This window comes from Mastigoproctus giganteus, chromosome 5 (assembly GCF_048544385.1).
Source record: "Mastigoproctus giganteus isolate SK-2022 chromosome 5, ASM4854438v1, whole genome shotgun sequence".
Classification (NCBI taxonomy): Eukaryota; Metazoa; Arthropoda; class Arachnida; order Uropygi; family Thelyphonidae; genus Mastigoproctus; species Mastigoproctus giganteus.
The window spans coordinates 58,426,214-58,452,736 of record NC_143579.1 but is presented as its reverse complement, the minus strand read 5'-3'; the positions used below and the strand labels follow the sequence as shown (position 1 = coordinate 58,452,736).

The 26,523-nt window shown below is 34.6% G+C and overlaps 1 protein-coding gene across 1 annotated transcript in view; it reads left to right on the top strand.

Moving 5' to 3' along the window:
* Positions 1-26,523, top strand: part of DNAlig3 (DNA ligase 3) — a 305,218-nt gene that overhangs the window by 124,012 nt on the left and 154,683 nt on the right. The window contains exons 9-13 of the mRNA XM_090374562.1: positions 3,685-3,762; positions 6,395-6,551; positions 13,660-13,815; positions 17,746-17,877; positions 20,768-20,847. Coding sequence (XP_090230688.1) covers positions 3,685-3,762; positions 6,395-6,551; positions 13,660-13,815; positions 17,746-17,877; positions 20,768-20,847 — 603 coding nt within the window. The remainder of the gene's footprint in view (positions 1-3,684; positions 3,763-6,394; positions 6,552-13,659; positions 13,816-17,745; positions 17,878-20,767; positions 20,848-26,523) is intronic.

Genomic DNA, 26,523 nt, shown 5'->3' with positions numbered 1-26,523 from the left:
CAACTATTATGCTATACGAGGACTGACTGTATATGATATCAAAATTATTTTTTGCATCCAGTTCCTTGGTCACTGCATCATAGTAACCTATCAGATGTATTAGCATCTGCAATTCTCCTGTTCTCTTCCAAACCAGTTTGAACACCAGTCAGCATCCATTCTGTTGAATTCCAAACTCATAGTACCAACTTTTTTTCTTCATCATTTATCCCTTATATATATATATCTGTGTTCTGGCAAAACAGGTCAAAACAGGCAAACTTCTGACTGTAGAAAGTACCAGTATCAGATACTTTCTGATACTGGTACTTTCTACAGGTGCTTTCTGAAAATTATAATCTACAGAAATTAAATTCTAATTTCAACAAGTATCTTCTGTTAAGTGTCATCTTAACAAGTATCTTCTGTCGTCATAATCATAGGTGAACAGCTGTTTTAACTGATGGTTCCCCATTCCATGATTCCAGGTGTAGATCTGGTATGCTGTTCCATGGTGCATGCTGGATTACTTCTGTTCCTGGTGTGTTTCTAAAATGCATACAGCTGTTATTCAGTTCCAAACAAATGTGATTTACCATAAACAACTACATGGTGACTAAAAACTATAACATTTTTTGGCTCCAAGCAGCTTTCTTCCTGCACCAGTAGAGATGCTGACAATGAGGAGTTGGTGTTAGAGACAAATGAGGCAATGGACAGTGAGAAGAAGCTCTTTCCCACAGTTGTCTGCTGATCTTGCTTTCTGACACGGTGCAGACAGGGATAGTTTTACAATGTTGGAAATTAGTGAATTGTGACTTTTGTATCCTGTTTCTAGTTGGCAGACCTATCAATCCTCCCATTCTGACATTCTTAGAACCCCAGTGACATGTCCAATTAGCTTCCTATACCCATGTTCTTGGGTATAGTATCTGCCTGTACTTTGTCAATTGCTTCCAACTGTTTTGATATGAACACCCATGCAAATGGCAATTTGCCATCTTGAATGTTCAGCTTCTGACAATCCAATGATCTGTTTCAAAGTTCATCAACTGTATATAATGTTGTCTTTAGCATAATAAAGACATTTTTGCACTCTTAGCCTACCATTTACTCATTATTTTGTTGGCTTGTTAACATTTACATTCATTTTCATAGCACCTTCAGATTGTATGCCAAGGCAGTAGTAGACATATTATTATATGTCTACTTGATCAACTTGACATGCTAATCATTTTCATCTGTATACATCACTGTTATGCATGCAAATTATCAGATAAATCTACCCATTCTTTTTAAGTTGGGCAATTTCAATGATGAGCTGCGCATAAAAAGCAAATAAAAAGCTTGCTGTCACTTTGTAGGATTGCTGATGTCTGCATAATGTCTTATGTGTTCAAATCAAAACCCTTTAAATGAAAAGGGATATGTTGGGAAGTAAACTGTGACTTGAAATTCCCTAAAATTTTAACAGTAATTAACAAAATTTGAAAGAGGTAGTGAAGACATAAGTACACAGTGCACAAATATTTATTCAGTATGACTAGACAGCACAGAGAGAGAGAGAGAGAGAGGTGATTTTATTGATTATTATTTTTGCCACTAGCTTCAAGGCTAACTGTGAATCTTCAGTTTTTCTGATAAAAAATTTACCTGATAACTGAATATTAAACTACAATAGAGAGTTGATAATTCAAACTAATTGGGACCGGGGATAGTTTAGACTTCTGATTTGTTCTGATTTTTGAATTTATCAAAAATACTGTTCTGGAGACTCAAAAAAAAAAAAAAAAGTTTAATAAGTTTAGAAATAAAATCACTAATTTGCACTTAAGTATTTTTATTCTTAGGTAACAAAACAAATGGAACTTTCAGCCACAATAACACATATGTATAGGCTTTAACGAAAATAATTAATTATTTTTTCTGTATCATTTTTGAACTTTGTTTCTTTACTCTCTCACTCTTTTCAGCAAGGGCAGTTGAGTTGGAGAACTTGGTACAGTTTGTACCACGCCATTGCAGACTCTATGTGTCATCATTGTTGTCATCATTGTCGACATATGTAGCATTTTCAGGAGCTCCAGTTTCTTTTCTATTCATAATTTTGTTTTCATTTAAAACAGGAAACCCTGTAGTATCATTATCATTTTCCATCCATGCCCTTGCATCACTTTCGTCGCAATTTTCAAACCCAGGGATCGACTGAAACAAGTTGATCATCTCATTCAGTATTTGTCCCTCATCTCCTTCAGTTTGATTCTGCTCATCTCCTATGGATTCTTCTACAATAGCCACAGTTTTTTCCCAAGCATTTTTTAAATTCTGTGCAGTGAGTGGTTCCCACGCCAGCTGCTCCAGGACAGCTGTTAACATGTAGCAGCTGTCCTGGAGACTGAACTTTTTTAAAAAAGCTATGATCTTTTTTTTGCTAAAAGTAATCTTTCTGCTAAAAGTAAATGATGCAAGATCATCTGTTTTTGTTTTTGTAGATTTTCTTCAACTTTTCGATGACTCCCTGGTTCATCGGTTGGAGGAGTGCAGCAACGTTTGATGGAAGAAACATGACCTTGAATCTGTCGTCTATTTTGTTTAATGCTTTCACTGAAGGTTGTGATGGCATGTTGTCTAGGATAAGCAAGACCTTGCCCATTTTGCCTTCTCATTCAAGCTACTTCTTTACATTCAGAATAAAATCATTGATAAACCATATCAGATTACAAAGTGTGTTGAATAACAGATTACAAAGTGTTATGTTTAGTTAGTACTGTATATATTTGTATAGTTTGTGGATAATATTCCTCCAATTTTCGCTTATTAGAATTGCTGTTTAATAGAATCTAAATTCAATTAAAAAATGTGATCATAATAACCGGCGCTTACTGTAATTAGACGGCCTTCGTAGCCGAGTGGGCAGGAGCGGGAGTGCAGTAACACACGCTCTTTGAGTAGACCGGGGTTCAAGCCCCTGACTGCTGAATACGGTCGATCTGCCAAACCGCACTGGACCAGCGTGGCAGATTATGGTCCATTTCCCTCAGCATGAATTGTTGAGGAGGCTTCCGTCCTGTAGTGGGTTGATAATGGCTGCACTTTACTTTTACTTTTACTGTAATTATTTTATGGTGCCAGCATAATAAAAAAGTACGTGCTGGCTTATTAGGATTTTCGATGCTCTACTGTATTATTAAAATATAATTTTTTAAAAAAATATATTTATATATATAAATTTAATTTATTATATTTTTAATATATTTGGTTAAAAAAATGCTGTTGAAGCATACCTTCAATTTTCCTTGCCCCCGAACTTGACAATGATGTGCTTCAATAGCAGTTTTAGTCTAACTTTGAGGAACTTTTTAATTATTGAGCCATATTAATTAAAAGTCTGTTACAGTGAGGTTTACTTATTTTGTTATAAGCGATATATGCAATGAGTTTCTAAAGAAATTGTCTTTATATGCATCACACATGGGAAACAGGCTGGTTGCATATTTTCTTTTTCCGCAATATATTTTTTTATTTGATAATAAGTATACTCTGATTGATTAATTTTTAATGCTCTATCAAGAATTTCTCTCTGCAGCCATTTTTTTTTTTTTTTTTTGTTTGAGATATTTTAGATAATAATTTTTACTGTTTTTTTTCATTTTTTCTTCTGTTGAAGTTCATTCTAGGGAATTTAATATAGAAAATATTTTTCAGATGTACTGCTAATGATTTGAAAATTGTGATACGTTTAATCAAACATGACTTGAGAATTAATGCTGGAGCAAAACATGTGTGAGTATTGATATCTTACTGATTGTAACTTTGTTTGGGAAAAATTACTTGAATTACATTCTCTGTTATTGTTAATAGGCTTTAACATTTTTATTTTTTGCATTCATGTATAACTGCAAGAGCTATTTTTCATATCATAAAATTTGTATCCAGAAAGTGATAATATTAATTATACTGCTTATAGTATTTGGAGGGTAGATAAAAATTTAATGTTAGTACCTATGTCTCTGAATATGATATTTCTTTGAATCTGTAATTGATATTCAAGATTAAGTGAATATGCCACTTACCACATGTTTTGAATAATTCAGATTTTATTCATGTTGATTATGTATAATAGTTATAGAGATTAGGCAAAGATTTAACCCTGAGTGACATTACCTGCTCTAGAATCTTAAAACTAACCTTTGTGGAAACAGATTTATGGATGACAATGCAATTAACCCTGAGTATATCCCCCCCCCCCAATAAAAAATTGAGGTCTAAGAGATCTCCAATTTTAAAAACTCAATTGCATGTTGGCATAATACTCTCTGGTTAGGAAAACTGAAATATCTTATTAATGATCGCTGTATTATTTCATTTCATTTTCAATTTGAAGCCAGTTTTTGAAAGTGTATAACATAGCATCTAACAGAAAAATTTCCTTGAAATTTTGTTATCAAATATATATCAATGAAAGATTTTTAACAACACAGTTTTCAAAAAATTATCTGTTATGATCTGTTATCACATTTTTATTTTTGCACAAGGTAGGATGAGGCGCCTCCATAGCCAGGTGGGAAGGAGCAGCAGTGCGTAGCACACGCTTCTTGATTAGACCGGGGTTCGAGCCCGTCACCACCAAATACGGAGGATGCGGAAAGGTCAGGAAATGACCACCGCATATTCCCGGAGCAATATGGCCTTAGTTGCTAATGCTCCTAAAAAAAAAAAAAACCAAATAACAATAACAAGGTAGGATGGATGCAAAGGTTCTGCAAAGGTTTGTTTGACACTACTTTTTGGAAGTTTATAGCACTTCTGCCAATAGAGTTTTTTTTTTTTTTTCTTGAAATTCTGTTAAAACATCAAATACATGTGCAGAAAAGGTGCTGTAGCAGTATTTTGAAAAACAATTGTATGAGTCATGTAAATCTCTTTTTTTTTATCCAATCACACAATGTTATGTTTTCCATTTGACAATTTTACAATTTATAATGCAGCTAACAATAGATGAATTTCTTTGAAATTTTGCCAGTAGATGCAATACACACTGAAGAAAGAATATATAATAATAATTTTCTTTTCAAAAAATAATTGGTGAGGTACACACTTGTTTTTAATTAATTGTGAGGAGCCACTTTTTTTATTTGCATGCAAAGAAAAGCAAGTTGGAGCAAGCAGCTGCCTTATTTGAGTGAATCAGCTATGGCTGCCATGTCCTTAACTGTTCCCTCCCTCATGGTGGAATAATTCAGAAATGAAGTAGCTCCATTCAGAAGTGAGCCTTAGTGAGGGCACCTTTCACTTCTTTTCATCAGGAATAAACTAAAAAGGCTTAGTAGCATTTCACACTTGATCCTGCATTTTTCCTTTTTGCCCTTCAATTGATGGAGATTTTTTTGGAATGAATTTTAAATAGAGAAATCGAGGAAAATTCAGAACCAACTTTTCTTCTTTCTCATTTATTCCTTCAACTTCCTTTTTCTGGAACCTCCCTTCGTACTTATTTCCTGAAAATTACAATCTACAGAAATTCAAGTCTAATGTCAACAAGTATCTTCTTTTTGTTGAATGTATTCCATCTATTCCATCTTTGTTGCAGATGGAATAGATGAAGAGCACAAAATCACTAAAATTTGTGTGGGTTTCTGAGCATCCATTTTGGTTAAGGCAACCATTAATGACCGTTTTGAGGGTCAAGTTTTAGAATTTTATTCAGTGAATATTGAAAGTCTGCAGAAAAAATGAATAAATGCATTGAAATATGAGGAAATTATATTGAAAAATGAAATTATAACTGAAAGTAACCTGAACTGCAAAACTTTTTTGAATGCTAATTAAGTTAGAGAAGGACATTATTTTTATGTAGTAATAAAAAAGTTTTTAAGAACTCATACTGTGCCATATGAATATTCTTTTATTTAGTTTTTTGTTCGGAAAAAGATAAGATTATTACAAACTTTGCTCAAATCAGTCCCAACGTCCAAATTAAAAGCAACTACATTTCAAAATTCCACCTTTGTACCAAGTTTTTCTGAGTTCAGAAGGTACTTGTATGAGACCACTACTAGAAATCATACTTCACTGGGGGAGAACAAACTGGAGCCACCAGGAAGATAGAGCTGTGGTAAAGATCTTTACTATAGCTGTGTAAGTTTACAAGGTGTTATACATATTTGTTAGCAGAATAGCATATAAAAAATCAGTATGGCATATCCATCATTTCCATTCCTTCTTTATTTCTTTGTCGTAGCTCCTGAAAGAGTGAAATTGAATAATGCAGATGCAATCTGTTGGGTTCATTTGTAAATATACAAGTGCATCAAATGTATGTAATAACTCTGGAAAAAAATTGCATTGCAGCAGCTTATAGTCATGAACTTATGCTTGTTTTTTTTTTTTTTAATTTTGATATTTTTGTTTATAGTTTGGATGCATTACATCCAAATGCATACCAAGCTTTTCAGGCATCGAGGAACCTTAAAACAGTTGTAAAAAATTTTGGAGGACAAAGTAGTAGTCAGAGTCCAGACAGAAGTCAAGCGATAGGTGCTAAGCTAATGACTCCTGTGTTGCCAATGTTGGTAAGTGTAGACATTTTTAATTTTTATATCTCAAACATGTATCAAAAATACATTAAAGATATTCTTATTATGTAATCTGCACCATACAATCTATAGTGAATATCTTCAGTGATTCTGTTGAAAAGTAATACAGTCCTTGTCACTGTGTGTGTGTGTGTGTGTGTGTGTGTGTGTGTGTGTGTGTGTGTGTGTGTGTGTGTGTGTGTGTGTGCGTGCGTGTGCGTGTGTGTGTGCGTGCATGCTGTGCTAGTTATTACTATCACACCCTAAATTCTGGTTACTTCACATTCTCTACTTAATAAATAATCTTAATCTTTTAATAAATACATAAAAGTTATCCTTACTGTTATGTAATCCACACCATATACAATATTTTGTTACAATAAAAGCTGGTTAACTCAAAGTAAAAGGAACTGAAATATTTCCATTCAGATTTAAACAGTTTTGAAGTGTTCATCCAAGTTCAGAACATGTCTGTATCAAGTAATCAACAGAAATTTTCATAAATTCTCTTTTAAAATTTTAATAATCTTTTAGTTTTATTGAGGTAGACATTTGTGAACAAATGGATAATGCATTAATTTAGCCAAAATGAGAGAAGTAATAATTATACTGTGCAGAAATTTGCAAAATTTCTCATGCGTGATAACACAATTGCTAAGTTTCATTTTTGTCCCCCCATTACTAGTCATACAGCTCAATGTATACGTTACTGTAAAAGCTCAAAATCTGGTAAATTCAAGTATTTACCAATTTGCATTGGTAAAAGCTCTAAATTTGAAACTTTACCAAATCATTTCAATAAATCCTATGATTTATCAGTTTGTATTAGTAAAAGCCCAGAATATCAACACTTTCACTTTTTCTTTGAATAAACATGATTTTATACCTTATATATTGCTACCTTATTTATTGTTACATATTAAATAAACTTCTGTGGCTTTGAATTTCATAATTACATATCATGTTAGACGATCTGCACAAATATTTCTTGCAGAAACATTTTCATGTGCATTTGCATATTTGCAATCCTTGTCTTCCGAAGAGGAGACATGTCTCACAGCATTTGTTAATGCTAATTTCTTTGGATACTACATTCTCAGAAGAATGATATTAACAGGGCAAAAAGGGAAGCAGTGGTAATTTCCTGCTTCACTCACTTTTATGATTTTTAAACAAGGGTATAGGGGAGATATATCTCCTATCTGACAAAGAGATGTGGTGTCACACAGATATTAGGAATGCAGAATTTGAATTTGAGGAGTATGTGTAGAGAAAGGATAGGCAAAATAGGAAGGGAGGAGGGGTTATGCTGTTAGTTAAGAAACACATAAAATCTAAGGAAGTGCATCCAGTTGACATAGATGGACAGTGCAATATTGAGTCAGTTTGGTGTGGCATAAGCACTGGGAAAGCAAAAATTACGGTAGGAGTTTGTTATAGGCCTAATAACTCTGATGAGTACAGTGAACAGTTATACAGAGAAATAGAGTGGGCCAGTAAATCAGTGTCTTATAATGGGGGATTTTAACTTCCCAGATATTGACTGGAACTTGTGGTTGGTCACTTGCACGCTAGCAAGGCTTTTGTGGATTTATTGGATGATTGTTTTCTACAGCAGCATGTTACAGAGGTAACCAGAGGGAGCAACACTCTTGATCTGATTATCAGCAGTGATTATTCATTCATTAAGAATTTACAGATAAAGGAACCACAACGTGGCAGCAATCACAGTGTACCGATGTGGGATTTACTTAAAGATGTAACTACCATCAGAGGTAAAGGGAAGGATTTTTGCTTTCATAAAGGTGACTACAGTGGTCTCAGAGATTTTTTAAATTCTATACAATGGGACCAACTGATGATGTTACCAACAGCAAATTCTAAATGGGAAGCATTCAATGAAGTAATCTTGGAAGCCACTAGGCTTTTTGGTCCATCTAAGAAATACTGTTCTAAGTTTAGGCCCAAATGGATGTCAGATGAACTAATGAGACTCGTGGCAGAGAAAAAAAATGTATGATTATCAGGTGATACAGAAGCCTATGGTAGATATAAGCTAGTCTGTAATCAAGTCACAAAGGCGGTTAGGCAAGCAAAGGCAGATTATGAGAAATCTTTGACAAAGGATGCAAAAAAAAAAAAAAAAAACAGCAAAGATTTTTTTACTTATATAAAGTTTTTAACTATAAAAGGAAGGGGATGAATCAGATTGGTCCACTTGATATCAACAGTTTGACTGTAGATGATCATTCTCAGGTAGCTGCCAAACTAAATAGGTATTTTGTATCTACATTCACACTTGAGAAGTTATTCAAGGAGGAGAGGACCAGATGTTTATCAAACTCTAATAGAGAGTTAAATGATTTTGTAATAACCGAGAGCAAAGTGGAGGAGAAGTTGCTGAAGTTAAACATAAGAAAGGGGTGGATGGGATCTATCCAGTTATATTAAAGGAGGTGGCAAAGGAAGTAAGCAAATCCTTAGCCATAATTATGAGAGCATCCTTGGACTCGGGGGAAGTCCCCACGGACTGGAGATGTGCAAATGTATCTCCAATTCACAAAGGGGCGGGGAATCAAAGGGTGACACGAGTAATTACAGACCTATTAGTTTGACTTCTGTTCCAGGGAAAATAATGGAGTCATTGGTTAAAGAAGCATTGCAGGGTCATCTAGACAAGACTGCAGTAATAATTCAAACACAGCATGGGTTTGTTAAGGGGAAGTCTTGTCTGACCAATTTTATTGGATACTATGAAGTAGTCACAAAGGAGCTGGATGCAAAAATAATTTTGATATCATATACTTGGATTTCAGGAAAGCTTTTGATACTGTTGTACATGGAAGACTACTGTACAAATTGGAGCAGTATGGCATTAAGGGCAAGTTGCTACAATGGATAAAAGGATGATTGAGTGGGAGAACTACAGAGAGTGGTAATCAATGGACATAGCTCTTCGTGGACTAATGTTATTAGTGGTGTTCCCCCAAGGTTCAGTTTTGGGCCCATTGTTGTTTTGTATATTTATCAGTGATATTGATGAAGGTATATCAAGCTTAATGTCAAAGTTTGGGAGGTTGGGAGGGTTGTTAATAACGGTAATGACAGTATGCTGCTGCAACTGGATCTTAAAAAAGTTGGGCAGATGGGCTGAGAAGTGACAACTAAAGTTTAACATTGACAAATGCAAAGTACTGCATATGGGTAGCGGTAACTCCAGAGAAATGTACCAACTGGGTGGTGTTACACTCAAGGTAGTGGAGAATGAAAGAGACCTGGGGGTAATTGTGCAATGAGATATGAAGTTTTCTGAACAGTGCAGACAGGCTGCCAGAGTAGGTCATGGGGTCTTGTCAGTGATATACAGGAATTTTGTGAGTAGGGACAAGGAGGTGATTATTCCTTTGTATAAGGCAATGGTCAGGCCACACCTTGGGTGCTGCGTACAGGTCTGGAAGCCTCATTTTAGGAAGGATGTAGAATTGCAAGAACGAGTACAGAGAAGGGCAATAAGACTGGTGAGGGGAACAAAGGTGTGCTCTTATGAAGAAAGGCTTAAGTTCTGCAAATTGCATCTTCTGGAGACTAGTTACGTGCGAGGCGATCTGATTGAGGTGTATAAGGCCTTGAATGGATTGAGCAGGCAAAGTTCTGTTGGGATTCTTCCTCTTGCTCAGATTACAAACCTGATGGAGCATAGATTCAACCTGAGGGAAAAAAAAAGTAGAATAGATGTGCAGAAATTTGCCTTTAGCCAGTGGGTTGTTGATTGCTGGAACAAACTTCAGTCTGTTGTTGTGGAAGTTGATAGCTTAAATAAATTCAAGGCAGAGCTAGAGAAACATTTGGAACAATTGGATGAGTGAAATGGGAAGGGTGTGTTTTTTTTTTTTTTTTTTTGACTGATACTGTATAAGCTTGCTTTCTTTCATTATATGCCTGTACTAATGCTCTCACTAATTGCATTTCATGTGCCAGTGACCAGCTTAATAACAGTTTAGAAATTTGAAAATGTTAAGCAGAAAATACCCACTGTTTATACAAAACTAAAAAAATATCTTTGCTTATAGTTGCAAAATTTTACCTTAGCTCTGTTGAATAATTTTTTTTTTGTGCACATGAATAAGTTTATTTATGGAAAAGATTAACCACAGAAAAGATTATTTATGTATACTGCTTAATGAAAGGAAAATATTATAAGCAGCTACATTCTAAAATCAATGATGGATAAAAAAAAACATTGGTTTTTTTCAGGATATTAGAACTGTTTAATTTGAATGGGGTATGTGATGAAATTTTTATATCTTTCATTTTTTAATTTTGCTCAGCCATATAGTATTGAAAATGAGAGAAAAGCTCCTGGAGCAGGGTTTATGATTAATCTTTTCCATAAACAGTGGTCCAATTTGCATGCACCAAAAACAGATTTAGTTCCACGTAAACCAAGGTAACATTTTATAGCTGTAATGAAAAAAAATATATATTTTTCCAGTCATCTCTGCAAACTGGCCATTCTCTCTCTTAATGACTTCACAGAATTGCTCTCTAGGTAGCAATTGGTGCTCTAATTAGCACAATGTTATTAGCATTATCATTAGCATTATTAGAGGTATACGATGCAAGAAAGCAAGCTTATGCAGCATCAGCCAAAAAAAAAACTGTCCCATTTCACCCCTCCATTCGTTCCAAATGCCTGTCCAGCTCAGCCTTAAATTTATTTAGGCTATCAACTTCCACAACAAAAGATGGAAGTCCGTTTCACCAATCAACTACCCTCTGGCTAAAGGTAAATTTTTACACATTTATTCTACAACTGTCTTTCCTCAATTTGAAACTGTGCCCCCTCAGATTCTTAATCTGAGCAAGAGGAAGATTCCCATCAGCATTCAGCTCGCTCAACCCATTCAAGGTCTTATACACCTCAATCAGATCACCTCGCAGGTGCCTACTCTCCAGTGCTTATAAAGGTTACTGAACGAGTGCAGTATAAGAAGAGGGAAATGTCACTTTTTTTCATGGATTACAAACACTAATAGTAAATAATATCCTAAAATATGGATACTCTCTCTTTAGAAAATATATACAGTTATCCAATAAAACCAGACATTTATACAGAATAAATACAGCGCTCAATGTACATGCCAACTTGTATACATTGAGCTGCATATTCTTAAGCAGAATATGTAATTTTCTTTAAATTCTCCAAATTTAAATTTTTTTTTTCTCTGAATCACATTCACTGTCATTCTCTCAAATTGAGTGTGTACATGTGGCAACTAGAAGTTGCAAGGCACCTTTGTTGAGAGATTCTGCATTTTGTATCGTAGCTTTCAGTGCATATTTTTTTTTTCCAGTGATGTAAACCAAATGGTTACTTGTGCATCTGTAACTTACAGTTATGTGAATTCTTTACGATTCCACATGCAGTTCTTGGGAAGTGAATAGAAATGTAAAATTTAAAGTTGCTACATACTGTATAACATTACAAACAAATTTTTATTATAGCTCCATCTGATTTTAGGTAATCCTCTATTTTACCATTGTAAATTCCTAGTGTTCCTTGCACATCATCTGTGACCTGTAACAACCTGTGATTGCTCCAGTGGACACACTGTTATGAAAACTTGCTATTTGGAGTTTGTATGTCACTTACTCTATTTGCCCTTCTCTAAGGTGGGTTGTCGTAGTAATTGTTAATTTTTGTAACTAAGTTTTATTATAGGCACACAAGGAAACTGATGTGCTTATATGAGCCATTTATGATATATCATTTTCTTATCTTAAACAGTTATCAATAAGTGATATGCTTCAAAGTTATATTCTTGAAAAAGGAAGAACATTTAGTCTAGTCATGATGCCTGTCATATTTTTGAAAGATTGCCTTCATTATGTGGTAAAATGAAATGGATGAAGTAAGGAAATAAAGAAATTTATAACTTCCTTCTTTAGAGTTCAAAAAGGTGATTTTATCCACTTTGGACTTTCAATGAACCTAGCAGTTTTTTTTAAGCCAGAAGCTGAAAATCATCAATTAAATGCTGTTGTCTGTTCCGCCAAGAGGTTTAGCCTTTCCTTGTGGGGGTATTGTCACCACACTTCAGGATTCCATCCAGTATACTATACTAGACATAGATTACCCTTTTGCATTTGGAGATTTTTTTGCCACATTGATAGACTTATCACAGTCATTCCTGTTATTAACTTTGATTCTTTTTTTAATACAGCCTCTTATGGGATTCAAACCCATACCTCTCCAAACAAGTAATAGTGGCAAAAACCCACTACCCTAGATGTCATAGAGGACTAACCATTAGTTCGAATCTTGGGATTGGTGCCAATACTTCTTTTGAAAACTAGGGCATGTCAGCTGTCCTGTATGCACAGGGATGTGATGTGTGGGAGCAGAGACAATATATCATTCACAGGACATTGTGTACCAAGCTAGTACAACATAGCGTTATTCAGTTTTTTACAAATGAGGATGTTGCTCTACCATATGGAAAAAATGTGGGTCAACAACTGTAATGTTATGCCATGAGTGTACAAATAGGCAAATAGTTGCTATGAAGGAAGAAAAACTTAGGAGGATAATTCCCACTCAGGACAAGTTCATTGTCACAAAAGAAAATGTCCTGGCAACTAGTATCATCAGAGCAGATTGGTATACAGTAGTTGATGATGTGGCCTGGAAATTGGATATCAGTCATCAGTTTGCCTACACCATCCTTCAAAAAGACTGAAAGAAAATGGGATGACAAGTATTGTGAATTCCACATGGATGATGAGGGTGAAGAAAGTTTTCAGTGGTGCTAACAGTAACTTTTATATATATTTTTTTATACTCTGCTCATAAGTCTCTTATAAGCAGGGTATAAAAGATCTGGTTTACAGAAGGTATAAGTGCTTAAATTGTAGTGGAGATTTTTTTTTGAAAATTAAAGTAGTGGTTATTGTTAAAAAATAATTATTTTTTTCCATTTAACTCATAATCATAGAAATGATAGCTCATTTCATTTTCATAAAATTAAAAGAAAATAGTTTCTATAATTATTATTTTACATTAAGGAATATTATTCATGATAACATAATATGAATATATTTACAGGCACAGGCTTGTAAATCAGCAGAGGATGCTTTTCAAAAGTGTCCTGGAGGAGTCTTTGCTGAAATCAAGTATGATGGCGAGCGTGTCCAAGTACACAAACGAGGGAACCATTTTTCATATTTTAGTCGCAGTTTGAAACCTGTAATGCCACATAAGGTGAGAAAATTGAATTCATTAAAAACATAAATTATTTAAGCTTTTTGAGTATTATGGTATGCTAAAGACAGTCAAAGATTTATAGGGCAGAACTTCTTTAATTTAAGAAATTCACCCCTCAATATCTGCTTAGTTAAATTCTTATGTAGGAAGATTAATTTAAAAAAGAAATGAACTTACTATAGATAGATAAAGTTAACCTCTAGTTTTGGACCTCAGGAAGTCCAAAAATGTATTTACCTGTGTATAAGTTGACATTAGAAAATGTGCTTCGAGGGCATAGCTAGTGCTGACTGATTTTGTATATTTCAGCATAATGAAATAGATAAAGTGTGCAAAACTATTTGATCTAAAACCTTTTTTGATAGTAAATGAATGGGATATTTATATTAATAAAATCAACAATATTGTTTATCACTTACCTTAATATTAAATTATTAGCATGTTTGCTGCCTGCATCTGATGCATATAAGTATCATATGTACTACTACAACTGATGTGCTACAACTGATGTGCCATTACTACATATAAGCGAAAAAGGACCTAAGTTCTGTGCTGTAACTCATATAGGCAGTCATTATTAACCTGGCAATAGTTTTGGCCAAGTTTTATAACACAAGTGGTATGGAGTCCCATGACAAGGGATGGCATACGAACTTTAACCATAAGTTTTGAGAAAAGAAAAGTACTTTTCTCAAAACTTAAGCATTTTGAATTTTGCTTATATTTCACTAATGCTTGATATTTTATTAGTAGATTGCAATACTTATTACATTTATTATTTGTTATTTTTAATAATAATTCAACTTTTTTAAATGCTTTTTTAGCCAATAGAAATACTTCTTAACATTAATGAAACAAAATGTTTATTAATTATGCATAACCTTTTAAAAATAGGTTGGTACAACAAATAGAAACATGATAATATTAATTACTGCCAAATTTAAATTTGTAGAGATGTTCATTGCATGAAACTTTGATATTATTCCAACACTATAAATTATCCAGAAAACACCTTAAAGTGAACATATGAAAAAAATAATAAATTATTATTATTTATTCCTGTGTTGAACTAAATTGTAAATTTGAAATAATTATATAAAATCATTCATTTATATTCTTTTCAAGGCCTGTGACATTTTGCAGCCACATATCAGCGGTTTCCCCACAGACCTGGACTACCATGGTCCAGATATGCAGGATGAAATTACTGATAAAACTGCTTGTTTGTGGCCTGCTATAAATAAAAAAATATATGCTTTTCATTTTCAGTTTTTAAAGTTTTAAAAAATAATTATTTATCAAGAAATTACTGCACTTATTAAAACAGTGGTGGTCCAGATTTGTAGGGAAAATCAGTCATATGTGGCCCCCTATTTACTACATAAGAATTAGTTATTTGTATAATAACATTTGTATCAATAGTTGTATAATAATAAATAAATAAACAAATCATTTTAATTTAATAATTCAAATGTAAACCTGAAACTATGTAACTTAGCATTGGGATGAAAGAACAAGTTTCACTACTTGGGAAAGAACCAGCTTCACTGCTAAAAAAATGCATGCTGTAAGCCACAGTGGAGTAACATAAAGGGTTTGGCAGCCTATCACAGTTTATACAAAGTAAAAAATAATATAAATTAGTCCAAATTGCATCAAATACAAGACTAAAGATGCCAATAAGAAGGTACACAAAGTAACAACTACTTCCCAACCAGTGGGTTACCAACAATAAATATTTTTGCACTGGCCCTGTGAGGGGACAGGATGCTACTGCCAGGTTAAGCAGTCAATATATGAGTGGTGTAAAAGTAAAGGCATATGAAATGAACCGTTCAATTTTGTTGGCACGCTAATTGAACTTTGGGCTGTTAGCACCAACACTTCATTTTTGTTAGCACCAACACTTCATTTTTGTTTATAACTTGGTACACATTTTTATTTATTTTTTTTGCATGTGTCTAGGTTATTTTATGTATATGGAATAAACTTTTGATAACATTTAGAGTTTTATTCTGATTTACAGCTTAGCCCACAACTAAGTGTTTACTTTTAGCTACGAATTCTAGACTTTTACTTTTCAAAATGTTATTTATTTCTGAACATACCAAAAATTATGGCACATTGAATGCACTCTCTCAAACATAGGTGTAAGTGAACATATTAAGTAACTGTTTGAAAAATTATTGTACTGCAAAACTTCGAAAATGCAATTTTATTCAGCACTATGAAAGTTCTTATCTTTATCATCTTTGTTTACACCAAAAAGTTAGTTTAGCTGCTGCTTCTGTAATTTCTGGGCAATCATCACATGCATCAAATGAGTTATTGGTGTTAGTTTCAAACTCTCTTTCGTTATCTGATTCTTCAAAATATCATTGCCTAAATCCCTTTAGACATTGCCATAAATACCATCCATGGCATTACTAATTCCAGCATTATGTGTGTAGTGCATTTTAAAAATGCACATTTAATAATAATAAAAAAAAAGTAAAGTGCAGCCATTATCAACCCACTGCAGGATGGAAGCCTCCTCAACAATTCATGCTGAGGGAAATGGACCATAATCTGCCACACTGGTCCAGTGCGGGTTGGCAGATCGACCATATTCAGCTGTCAGGGGCTTGAACTCCGCTCTACTCAAAGAGCGTGTGCTACTGCACTCCCGCTCTTGACCACTCGGCTATGGAGGCCTACATTTAATAATATCAGAAGGTAAATCTTCCTATGCTAAATCTGTCCATTAATTGGGCTTCATTAAATTGCGTTTTTGTAATTTTGCCATCTCTGAAGTCATTCGCTGGATCCATTGCTTTTGAACACAGTCTTTAAATGGATTATTAATAGACACTTCAAATAGTTGAAAACTGAGGTTAAGCCTCTAGGTATAATGCATATATCCATGATTAGCAGCTCGTACATATTTTTAACCTCATCTGTCAAATGTGCATGGAACATATCTTACAACATCCCTATTTTCTTAGAGCTCCACATCACGTGTTCCAAATGTATCTTAATCATTTGTTTCTTTCATGTAGGCTCTGACAGTGACCCCTGTTGGAAATGATCTATCTTTAGGCAATTTCTTTCTTTTAAAAACTTCCAGTGGTTTTAATTTTGCTCCACTTGCCAAGCAACTAAGAACTACAGCAAAATGTATTTTTTTCATGTCCAGTTGTTCTTACCCAAATAGTTTTGTCTCCTTTAGCATTAACTGTCTTTTTAGAAGACAGGTCAAAGGTATCTCATCCATATTGCCTATTTGTTTCCACTCATAAGTGCTTTTCATGTTGGCTGATGACATATTTTAGGAACTGGTCTATATTATGTTCTAAAGCCTCAGGCAACTTTGGGGATATTTTCATGCACTGATGCAAGGCAAGCCTGTGTTGATCCATAAAACATGAACACCATCCAGCAGAAGCAAGAAATGGTTTACTGGCATTGATGATGAAACATTAATTAAACAATTTCAGTGCTTGCAGTTGAATAAAACTTCTTGTGACTATTAACCTGTTCTCCAGCTTTGAAAATGAAGCTTGAAGTCCTCACTGTGTGCTTTTTTGTTTTTGGGATTTCTTTCATCACATGTTTCTGTTTTTTGCAAATCTCTAATGAGTTTTTCTCAGAAATTTCATATTTACATGCAATTTGCAATTATTTGCCACCTTTGAATGATTAATTGACATCCATTTCTAAAATTATAGTGTGCAGCAGTTGCTTTTGTTTTCATTGACCCAGTAGTTATTTTTTATCAAAATATTCAATAAAGTTTATTTGTGTTTATCGATTAAGTTGAATAATACAAAGTATATGAGACTTTACATTTTTAATTTTCCTCTTTTTTTTCATGTGGTGGTGAGTAAATAAAATTTCTTTTACTTTTTTTTTTCTTGAAGACTGAAATTTCAAATTATTATTTTTTAGGTGGCTCATTTCAAAGATTATATTCCTAAAGCTTTTCCTGGTGGCAGTGATCTCATTTTAGATAGTGAAGTTCTGTTGGTGGATACTAAAACACATACACCACTTCCTTTTGGGACATTAGGAGTTCATAAAGTAAGCATATGCTCTGTGTCTAATACCTAATAAATATACTCTTTTATTTCGAAAAATCAAAGTAATAGGTTATAAGAAGAGATTATTCAGATTATCAAAGTATTTCCAACTTTACGAGTTAATTCATTCATTACCGCGCACTCATAAAGCGAAAACTCGTAAAGCGGGAATTTATTTTCCATAGACATAATGTTAAAAATAGGGGTTACATTATCAACAATGAAATTAGTTAGCTAATTAGTTTGTTTAAACAGTGATTGATTTATCCAAAGAAATGAAAACATAGCCTGTAAAATCAAGTAAATTATAATAATAGAGAAATTATTTATGCCTTCTTCTTCATCTTTAATGCTGCCGAATGGCGTTTGCGACTTCGTTTTGATATTGTTATCTGTCTAGCGCTGCGTATAGAATTTGTGCTGTTGTCATGTGAAGCCAGGTGTTGATGTTATCTAGCCATGCCATTTTCGGTCTGCCTGGGCGTTTCTTGCCTTCGATCTTTCCCTCCAGGATGAGTGGTAGTAGGTGATATTTTTGTTGGTTCCTAGCGATGTGACCTAGGTATTTGCATTTCCTGCTGATGATGGTTTTGAGCAGGTCCAGTTCCGTGTGCATGTCCTGCAGGACCTGTGCGTTGGTTATCTTGGCTGTCCACAGAATTTTCAGCATTCTTCGGTAGAGCCACATTTCGAAGGCCTGGAGCTTTTTTGTAGTGGCTGATGTTAGAGTCCAGGTTTCTACACCGTAGAGCAGTATTGGCCAGATGTAGCATTTCAATGTGCGTAATTTGAGCATGATGTTCAAGCTTCTGTCGGTGAGGAGGGTTCTCCATTTGGTGAATGCCTGCCTGGCTTGTTCAATTCTGCTTTTGATTTCGGCCTCATGGTTCAGCTGGTCATCAATGAGTACTCCGAGATACTTGAAGCGGTGTATTTGCTCTAATTTTTCGTTGTTTAGTTTGATCGCGATTTTGTTTGCAGTCCTGCTGACCTTCATCACCTTTGTTTTCTTTTTGTTGATTCGTAGCCCCCATGCTTGGCTTTCTATGTCCACTTCGTTCAAGATGGTCTGTAAATCTTGTTCTGAATCTGCTATTAGTGCTGTGTCATCGGCATATCTTAAGTTATTGATGTAGTGTCCGTTAACTTTTATGCCGATGTTCTTGTCAGCCAGTGTTTGGTCGAAGATCATTTCCGAATAGATGTTAAAAAGAATGGGAGATAATGGACAGCCTTGCCGGATGCCTTTTTTTATTGGAATTGGGTCTGTCAGGTCGTTGTCATAGCGAAGCCGGGCTGTTTGATTCCAGTAGAGAGTTGTAATAAAGTTGATATCATTGTTTTCAAGCCCAAGTTTTCTCAGTCGGTCAATTAGGCGGTCATGGTCTACTGAATCGAAGGCTTTCTCGTAGTCAGTAAAACATATATACACGTCTTTTTGATGTTCATAGCACCTTTGTAGCAATATTTGTAAACAGAAAATTGCTTCTCTGGTGCCTAGTCCCCTGCAGAATCTGAACTGTGTGTTTCCTAGTTCACTTTCGCACTTACATCTTATCCTTTGCTGAATCACCTTGAGGAAGACTTTTAGCACCTGGCTCATTAGACTGATCAGCCTGAAGTCTTTGCATTTCCGGCTGGTAGCCTTTTTTGGTAGGGCCACAAAGATGGATTGGAGCCATTCGGATGGAATGTTGTTGTTGTTGTAGATTTGATTGAACCATTTCGTTAGTTGTTGGATGTTGCTGTAGTCTAGTTGTTTCAGCAGTTCCACATGAATCTGATCAGGTCCACAGGCCTTGCCTGGCTTTGTTATTTATGCCTTACACATGTTAAAGAATGTTTATTCTTCATCATCATCGTCGACTAAATGCACACTTGTTTATCACTCATTATTGGCTTGGCACTCGTTGGTTTGTTGCACAAGGAGTTGTCTTCTTCAGAAATGCTTCAAGAGGCATTTATTTCCAAGATAATCTCTTTTCTTTATAAATTTCAATAGCATGCATAAGCATTTTTTAACAAAACGCACAAATTGCAGCTAACACGATTTGCGCAGAGTAACAAGTTTACGAAGCTTAAAAAAAAAAAAAAAGAATGAAGAGAAGATTCTGAAAATTTATTTATGTTTTTTATATGAATGAAGATTTCAGTAAAGGGGAAACATGTTTCACCAATGTAAAAAAACCACACAATTCCAGCTATTGGTATTTTCTCAAATGCAATAACATTGAGTTTACTACTTGTTTATAATTGCTTGCAGTAACAGAAAAGCCAAATAAACTGGAAAGTGCAAATTGTTTTTATTGTTTTATGGTTGTGACCTCCAGAAATGTGCTTTAGAAAAATATCACAAAGCCGTTCAAAATTAGTTCTTATAACAGAACATATGATAATGATGAAAGTAAAATTTTAACAGAACATGTGGTAACGATGAAAGTAAAAGTAATGAAAATTTTACCCTATAAAACAACCTTTTTATAGGGTAAAATTTTCACTACGTTTAGGGAGTTACGTAGTGAAAATTTCAACTTCCGAGGTCGTGCAACGAATTACCAAAATATGTTGTTGGGTTCACATTACAATATTTTCACGATACGATGGTAATGAATTAATATCATAAAGTGGGGTACACTGTATTGTATAGTTACGCATTTGGTATTTATGAATGGTTTAGGCCTGATTCTCATTCCATAGTCCCCTATAGTTTTTCCCTCTCTCCCAACACACAGAAACATTGCTAAATTTGGAACAACAGCTTTGTTCCTTTGCAAAATTTCAGAAATTATTTATGTAGAAAAGTTACAGACTTACTGCAATTTCAAACTTGATGAAGAAAACTTCTGTTACTCTATATTATGATATCATATTTCAACCATTATATTTTTCAGAAAGCAGAATTTAAGGATGCCTCTGTCTGCCTTTATGTATTTGATTGCATTCATTACAATGACCAGAGTTTGATGAACATGTATGTATGGTTATGTTCTCATTAGCTTTCTTAACATTGTCTTCTTTGTGATCCTGTTTACCTTATTAATTTTTTTTTACATTCTCCTTTTACTAAAGATTTATATAAGTGTATACAATTGCCATTGATAAATATATATATTATATATTTAGACTTAATAAAAAGTAAAAGTGAAAATGCTTGAATGGAATTGAAATAAAAGTATGAAAAGAGTCCCAGATCAGATTAATGCCATCAAATTATTGATTAAACATTACATCAGTCTGTAAAATAATTACAGTAGTATGTAAGATAAGGATTTAAGATAAAGGATTAGAATAGTGCTTAAAATACAATATTGTACAATAAAAGCTATACCATAGAGCCCTAAGGCCAAGTTAATATGCATAAAGAGTTAGCCTTTGGACCAAAAAGGAAGATAAGATTACAGCTATAGGGCTAGCTGTTATTTTGCCGGCCGACCAGGCTAGCTGGGTGGGTGAAGTGCCTGCTTGCAACCCAAAGGTCGCGGGTTCGAATCCCGCCTCGGGCTTGGATCAAAGTACCGCAAAAACCTTGGGAGGTGCACTATGGCCACAGAAGCCGATGCGCCAACAACTACAAAAAAAAGTTATTTTGCCAACTTGCTGCTGAATTTTAACATTTGGATAATTTTAGATCATTTGAACCTAGCTAAACTAGCAGATAAGAAACAGAAACAAATAGTCTTCAGTTATTGTTTGGATGTATTGAATGATGCTAGCTCTCATAAACATACCATTCAGTGTATCCTAATATCAATAATTTGCATCATTATCATCATTTTATTTTATTTTACTCTACTTGCATTTATTTTATAATTAATTATTTGTTTATTTATAGGGTATAACAAAATAAACTAGCCCAGACTATCTAGTCTTTTGGCCTCTAGGCTCACCGGGTATTCTTTTATAATGTATATTCTAAAATCTTACCTTTCTTTTTGGCCTAAAGACTAACTCTGTATACATATTAACTTGGCCTTAGGACTTTATGGTATAGCTTTTATTGTACAATATTGTACTTAAATACTGTTCTAGCTGTGAATGGAATCGAAGGTAAAGTATGAAAAGAGTCCCAAATCAGATTAATGCCATCAAATTATTGATTAAACATTACATCAGTCTGTAAAATAATTACAATAGTATGTAAGATAAGGATTCTAATCCTTTATCTTAAATCCTTATCTTATGTACTATTGTTATTATAGATATATATTAGATATTTTATTACATTTTTCATTTTTGTATACTTAATTTTATTATATATATTTTTTTCATATATCTGTATATTTTCTTTCTTGCATGTTTTTCACTGCATTTATTTATGTAATCTAATATAATAGATTAATTCCTATTTATAATGCTAATGATTTAAAATTACGTAAAAAGTTACCTAACATGAATGACTGCTTGGCACTTAATAAGGTTATTTGGTTAAAAAAAGTTCAATTTTTTAAAATATAAAGTTGAAAAATTTTTAATTTAAAAACTTAATATTGTTAAAATGCAGAACTAGTTGGGTAACAGTACCTTTGTTAATGTGGATAAAAATGTTTAATATCTTAACACTCATAAGAAGTGATAATTTTTCTTATGAGTGTTAAGAGAATTATATTCAAATAAAATATTATATCAGTATACTCTACTCACATAACATTGCTCTGCATTGAATAGACAGAGACAAGGTCATCCCAGTATGTGTACTTTCATATGGTTCCAAAAAAATTATTTCTTTCTGTTTCAATACAGAGCTGTGTTATGCGAGTAGATTGTAACTGCTGCATGTGTGTACTCTTCACCAATATACTTTTAGATTGCAAGTATATTGTATATCAATAATTACAAACATTATAAAATTTATAAGTTATATTTATAAATGTTATAAAATTTATAGAAGTTCAAAATCCCTTATTTTATTCAGACAGATCACTTTCAGTAAGCAAAAACTGTATGGTTATTCCATACCAAAATTTAAAGGATGTGAGTTGTAGTGTATTTACCTTATATAATTCTCAATTTGAAGTGTAGAACATGCTGATGGAATTTAGCTGAATAACAATTGAAATTAAAATTAAATCTTTAAAAACACAAGTAAATTTAGTTAGGTAAATTTCATTAATAACCATATTACACTGCATTGTTTTTTTCACAACTTAACATTTTGAATGTCTTTGTTTTCATCTTCCATGGTAAAATATACAATAACAGTAGATAACTAAACATTAGAATACTTGCAGTGCAGAAGCACACTATACCTTCACCTGAAAGCACAATCAATTAAATGCATAAGAGTTGTAAGGAATTCTGTAAGCTGCATATGATGCAGTGAGCTGAATTTGAGATTCATTGTTATTCTGTCTAGTGTTATCAGATGCCTGAGGGTCTATGGGAGGAAGCCCTCACTTTCCAGCCAATTTTGCTGATCACTTGGGTTGAAAATATCATGGTGTTCATGCTGTATTGTTTTTTGAAGCAGTATACTCTGTGTTCCAGGTGTTCTCTTAGTTGTTTATACTTTTGGTGCATCCAGACCAAGCCTCTGAATAGATAAAAAGTCTCATTGAAGGGTAGTTTATTCTTTCCTGAAACACTGTAATCCATACAGGAAGAATGGTTACCCTGAAAATATTAGGCATTTGTATGGGGACTTGTTTGAAGTGTTTAAGTCTTGAAATGGATTGAGTAAAAATTTAAATGATGATGGAATCCTTACCATCTCTTGGGCAACACACACACGCACGCACGCACGCGCACACACACACACACACGCGCGTCTGAAAATTTGCTTTCGGCCAGAGAGTAATTGATTATTGAAACAAAATTCCATTGGTGTTGTAGAAGTGGGTAGTTTGAAAAAATTAAGGAAGGATTAGACAAATTACTAGAGGTGAAGGCCAGATGAGGTGATTTTTTTTTGGCTAATGTACAACATTGCTTCCTTGCATCATTTGCCACTGCTGATACTAGATTCTCTTCCACTTTCCTCTCAGTTATCACAGAATCATTTGGCTTGGGTTATTATTTAGATGGGGCAGTTTTGAAGTTATGGATTTGTGTTTTTATGACTTTGTTAATAATTCTATTTGAGTATTTGATGTTGATCAGGATATTTCTGATGGTGCTTATGGTGGTTCATCTATAAGGATATCAGGGCATCATATTCTCAGGGCCGTGAAGGTCATATCCTTTATTATACCACCTTTTACAGGTGGGGGGGAGATGATTAGAGTGAAAGTTCAGTACGGAGATGGTATCTATTGGTTTTCTGTATGCTGACATGCTTAATCTGTTGGTGATGTCAGTGTAAACATCAAGGAAATGAAGGATTTTGTTGTCTCTTTTAGTGAAGAATTTTATGCTATTGTTGATTCTATTTATTTCCACAGAATGTAAAGAGATCCCTTTTGTCACAGTCCCATTATAGCACAAACCTGAGCCATAATTTGGGGGGCTATTGCTATCTGTTCAAATCTCAATACAAATGTGTATTTCCTAAGTGGGTAGGTACTGTGTCGAGGCCTCCTTTTTTTTGCACAAAAAAACTGGTCACTAAATTTGAAATAGGCAGGATATATGATGAGTTCCAAGGCTACTCTGATGTCATTGTTTAGAGGTTTGGGTACATTGGTAAAGATTTATTTTATTGAGAAGAGTGTTAGTCACTTCTGAATTCGAACTTCTGGTTCATTGGTGAACATCTCATCATAGTCAAAGCTAACTAGTTTGTCCTCCTCCACCTGGAAAAACAAACTGGATTTTATTAGCATTAGCATTAGTAGAGGCATATGATGCAAGAAAGCAAGCTTATGCAGCATCAGCCAGAAAAAAAAAAAAACTTCCACTTCACCCCTCCGTTCGTTCGAAATCCCTGTCCAGCTGAGCCTTAAATTTATTTAGGCTATCAACTTCCACAACAAGGGATGGAAGTCTGTTCCACCAACCAACTACCCGCTGGCTAAAGGCAAATTTCCAGACATCTGTCTTTCCTCAATTTGAATTTATGCCCTCTCAGGTGATTATTCTGAGCAAGAGGCAGAATCCCATCAGCATTGAGCATGCTCAAACCATTCAAGGCTTTATACACCTCTATCAGATCACCTCGCCGGTGCCTAGTCTCCAGACACTGTAATTTGCCTTTCTTCGTAAGAGCAACCCTTTATTCCATTCACTAACCTTGTTGCCCCTTCTCTGTACTCATTCCAGCAGCTCTACATCCTTCTTGAAATGAGGCCTCCAGACCTGTATACAGTACTCAAGGTGTGGCCTGACCATTGCCTTATACAAGGGAATAATCACCTCCTTATCCCTGCCAGAAAAATTCCTGTATATCATTGATAAGACACCATGAGCTACTCTTGCAGCCTGTCTGCACTGCTCAGAGAACTTCATATCTGCCTGCATAATTAACCCCAGGTCCTTTTCATTCTCTACCACTGTCAGTGTACTACTACACAGTTGATATGTTGCTCTGGGGTTGCTGTTTCCCATATGTAGTACTTTACATTTGTCAATGTTCATTTGCCACCTCTCAGCCCATCTGCTCAACCTTTCCAGATCCTGTTGCAGCAGCATAGTGTCAGTAGTGTCCTTAACAACCCTGCCAACCTTTGTATCGTCTGCAGACTTGGACATTAAGCTTGATATACCATCATCAATATTATTTATAAATACAGAAAACAATAATGGACCCAACACTGAACCCTGAGGGACTCCACTAATAACATTAGTCCAGGATGAGCAGTGTCCATTGATTACCACTCTCTGTCTTCTCCCCCTCAACCACCCCTTTATCCATAGCAGCAATTTGCCTCCAATGCCACACTGCTCCAATTTGTGCAGCAGTCTTCCATGTGCAACAGTATCAAAAGCCTTTCTAAGATCCAACTATATAATATCAAAGTTATTCCTTGCATCCAGTTCTTTTGTGACTGCATCATAGTATCCAATCAAATTGGTCAGGCAGGACTTCCACCTTAACAAAACCATGCTGTGCCCGAGCTATAACTGAAGTCTTGTCTAGATGCTCCTGCAGTGCTTCTTTAACCAGTGCCTCCATTAATTTTCCTGGAACAGAAGTTAAACTCACAGGTCTATAATTACTTGTGTCAGCCTTTGATCCTCCTTTGTGAATTGGGGTCACATTTGCACATCTCCAGTCTATGGGTACCTTCCCTGAGTCCAAGGAAGCTCTCATAATTATGGCCAAGGGTTTGCTTACTTCCTTTGCTGCCTCCTTTAATATAACTGGATAGATCCCATCCACCCTAGGTGCCTTTCTTGTGTTTATCTTTTACAATTTCTCCTCCACTTTACTATCAGTTATTACAAGATTATCTAGCTTACTGCCAGAGTTGAATACACCTCTGGCATTCCCCTTCCTGAATAACTCCTCATGTGTGAAAGTCGATGCAAAATATTCATTTAGTTTGTTAGCTATCTGAGCAGGATCATCAACAGATGAACCATCGATATCAAGTAGACCAATCTGATTCATCCCCTTCCTTCTAGAGTTTACATAAGTAAAAAACTCTTTGCTGTTTTACTTTGCATCCCTTGCCAAAGATTTCTCGTAATCTGCCTTCACCTGCCTAAGCTCCTTTGTAATTGGTTACAGATCAACTTATATCTATCATAGGCTTCTGTGTCACATGTTAAT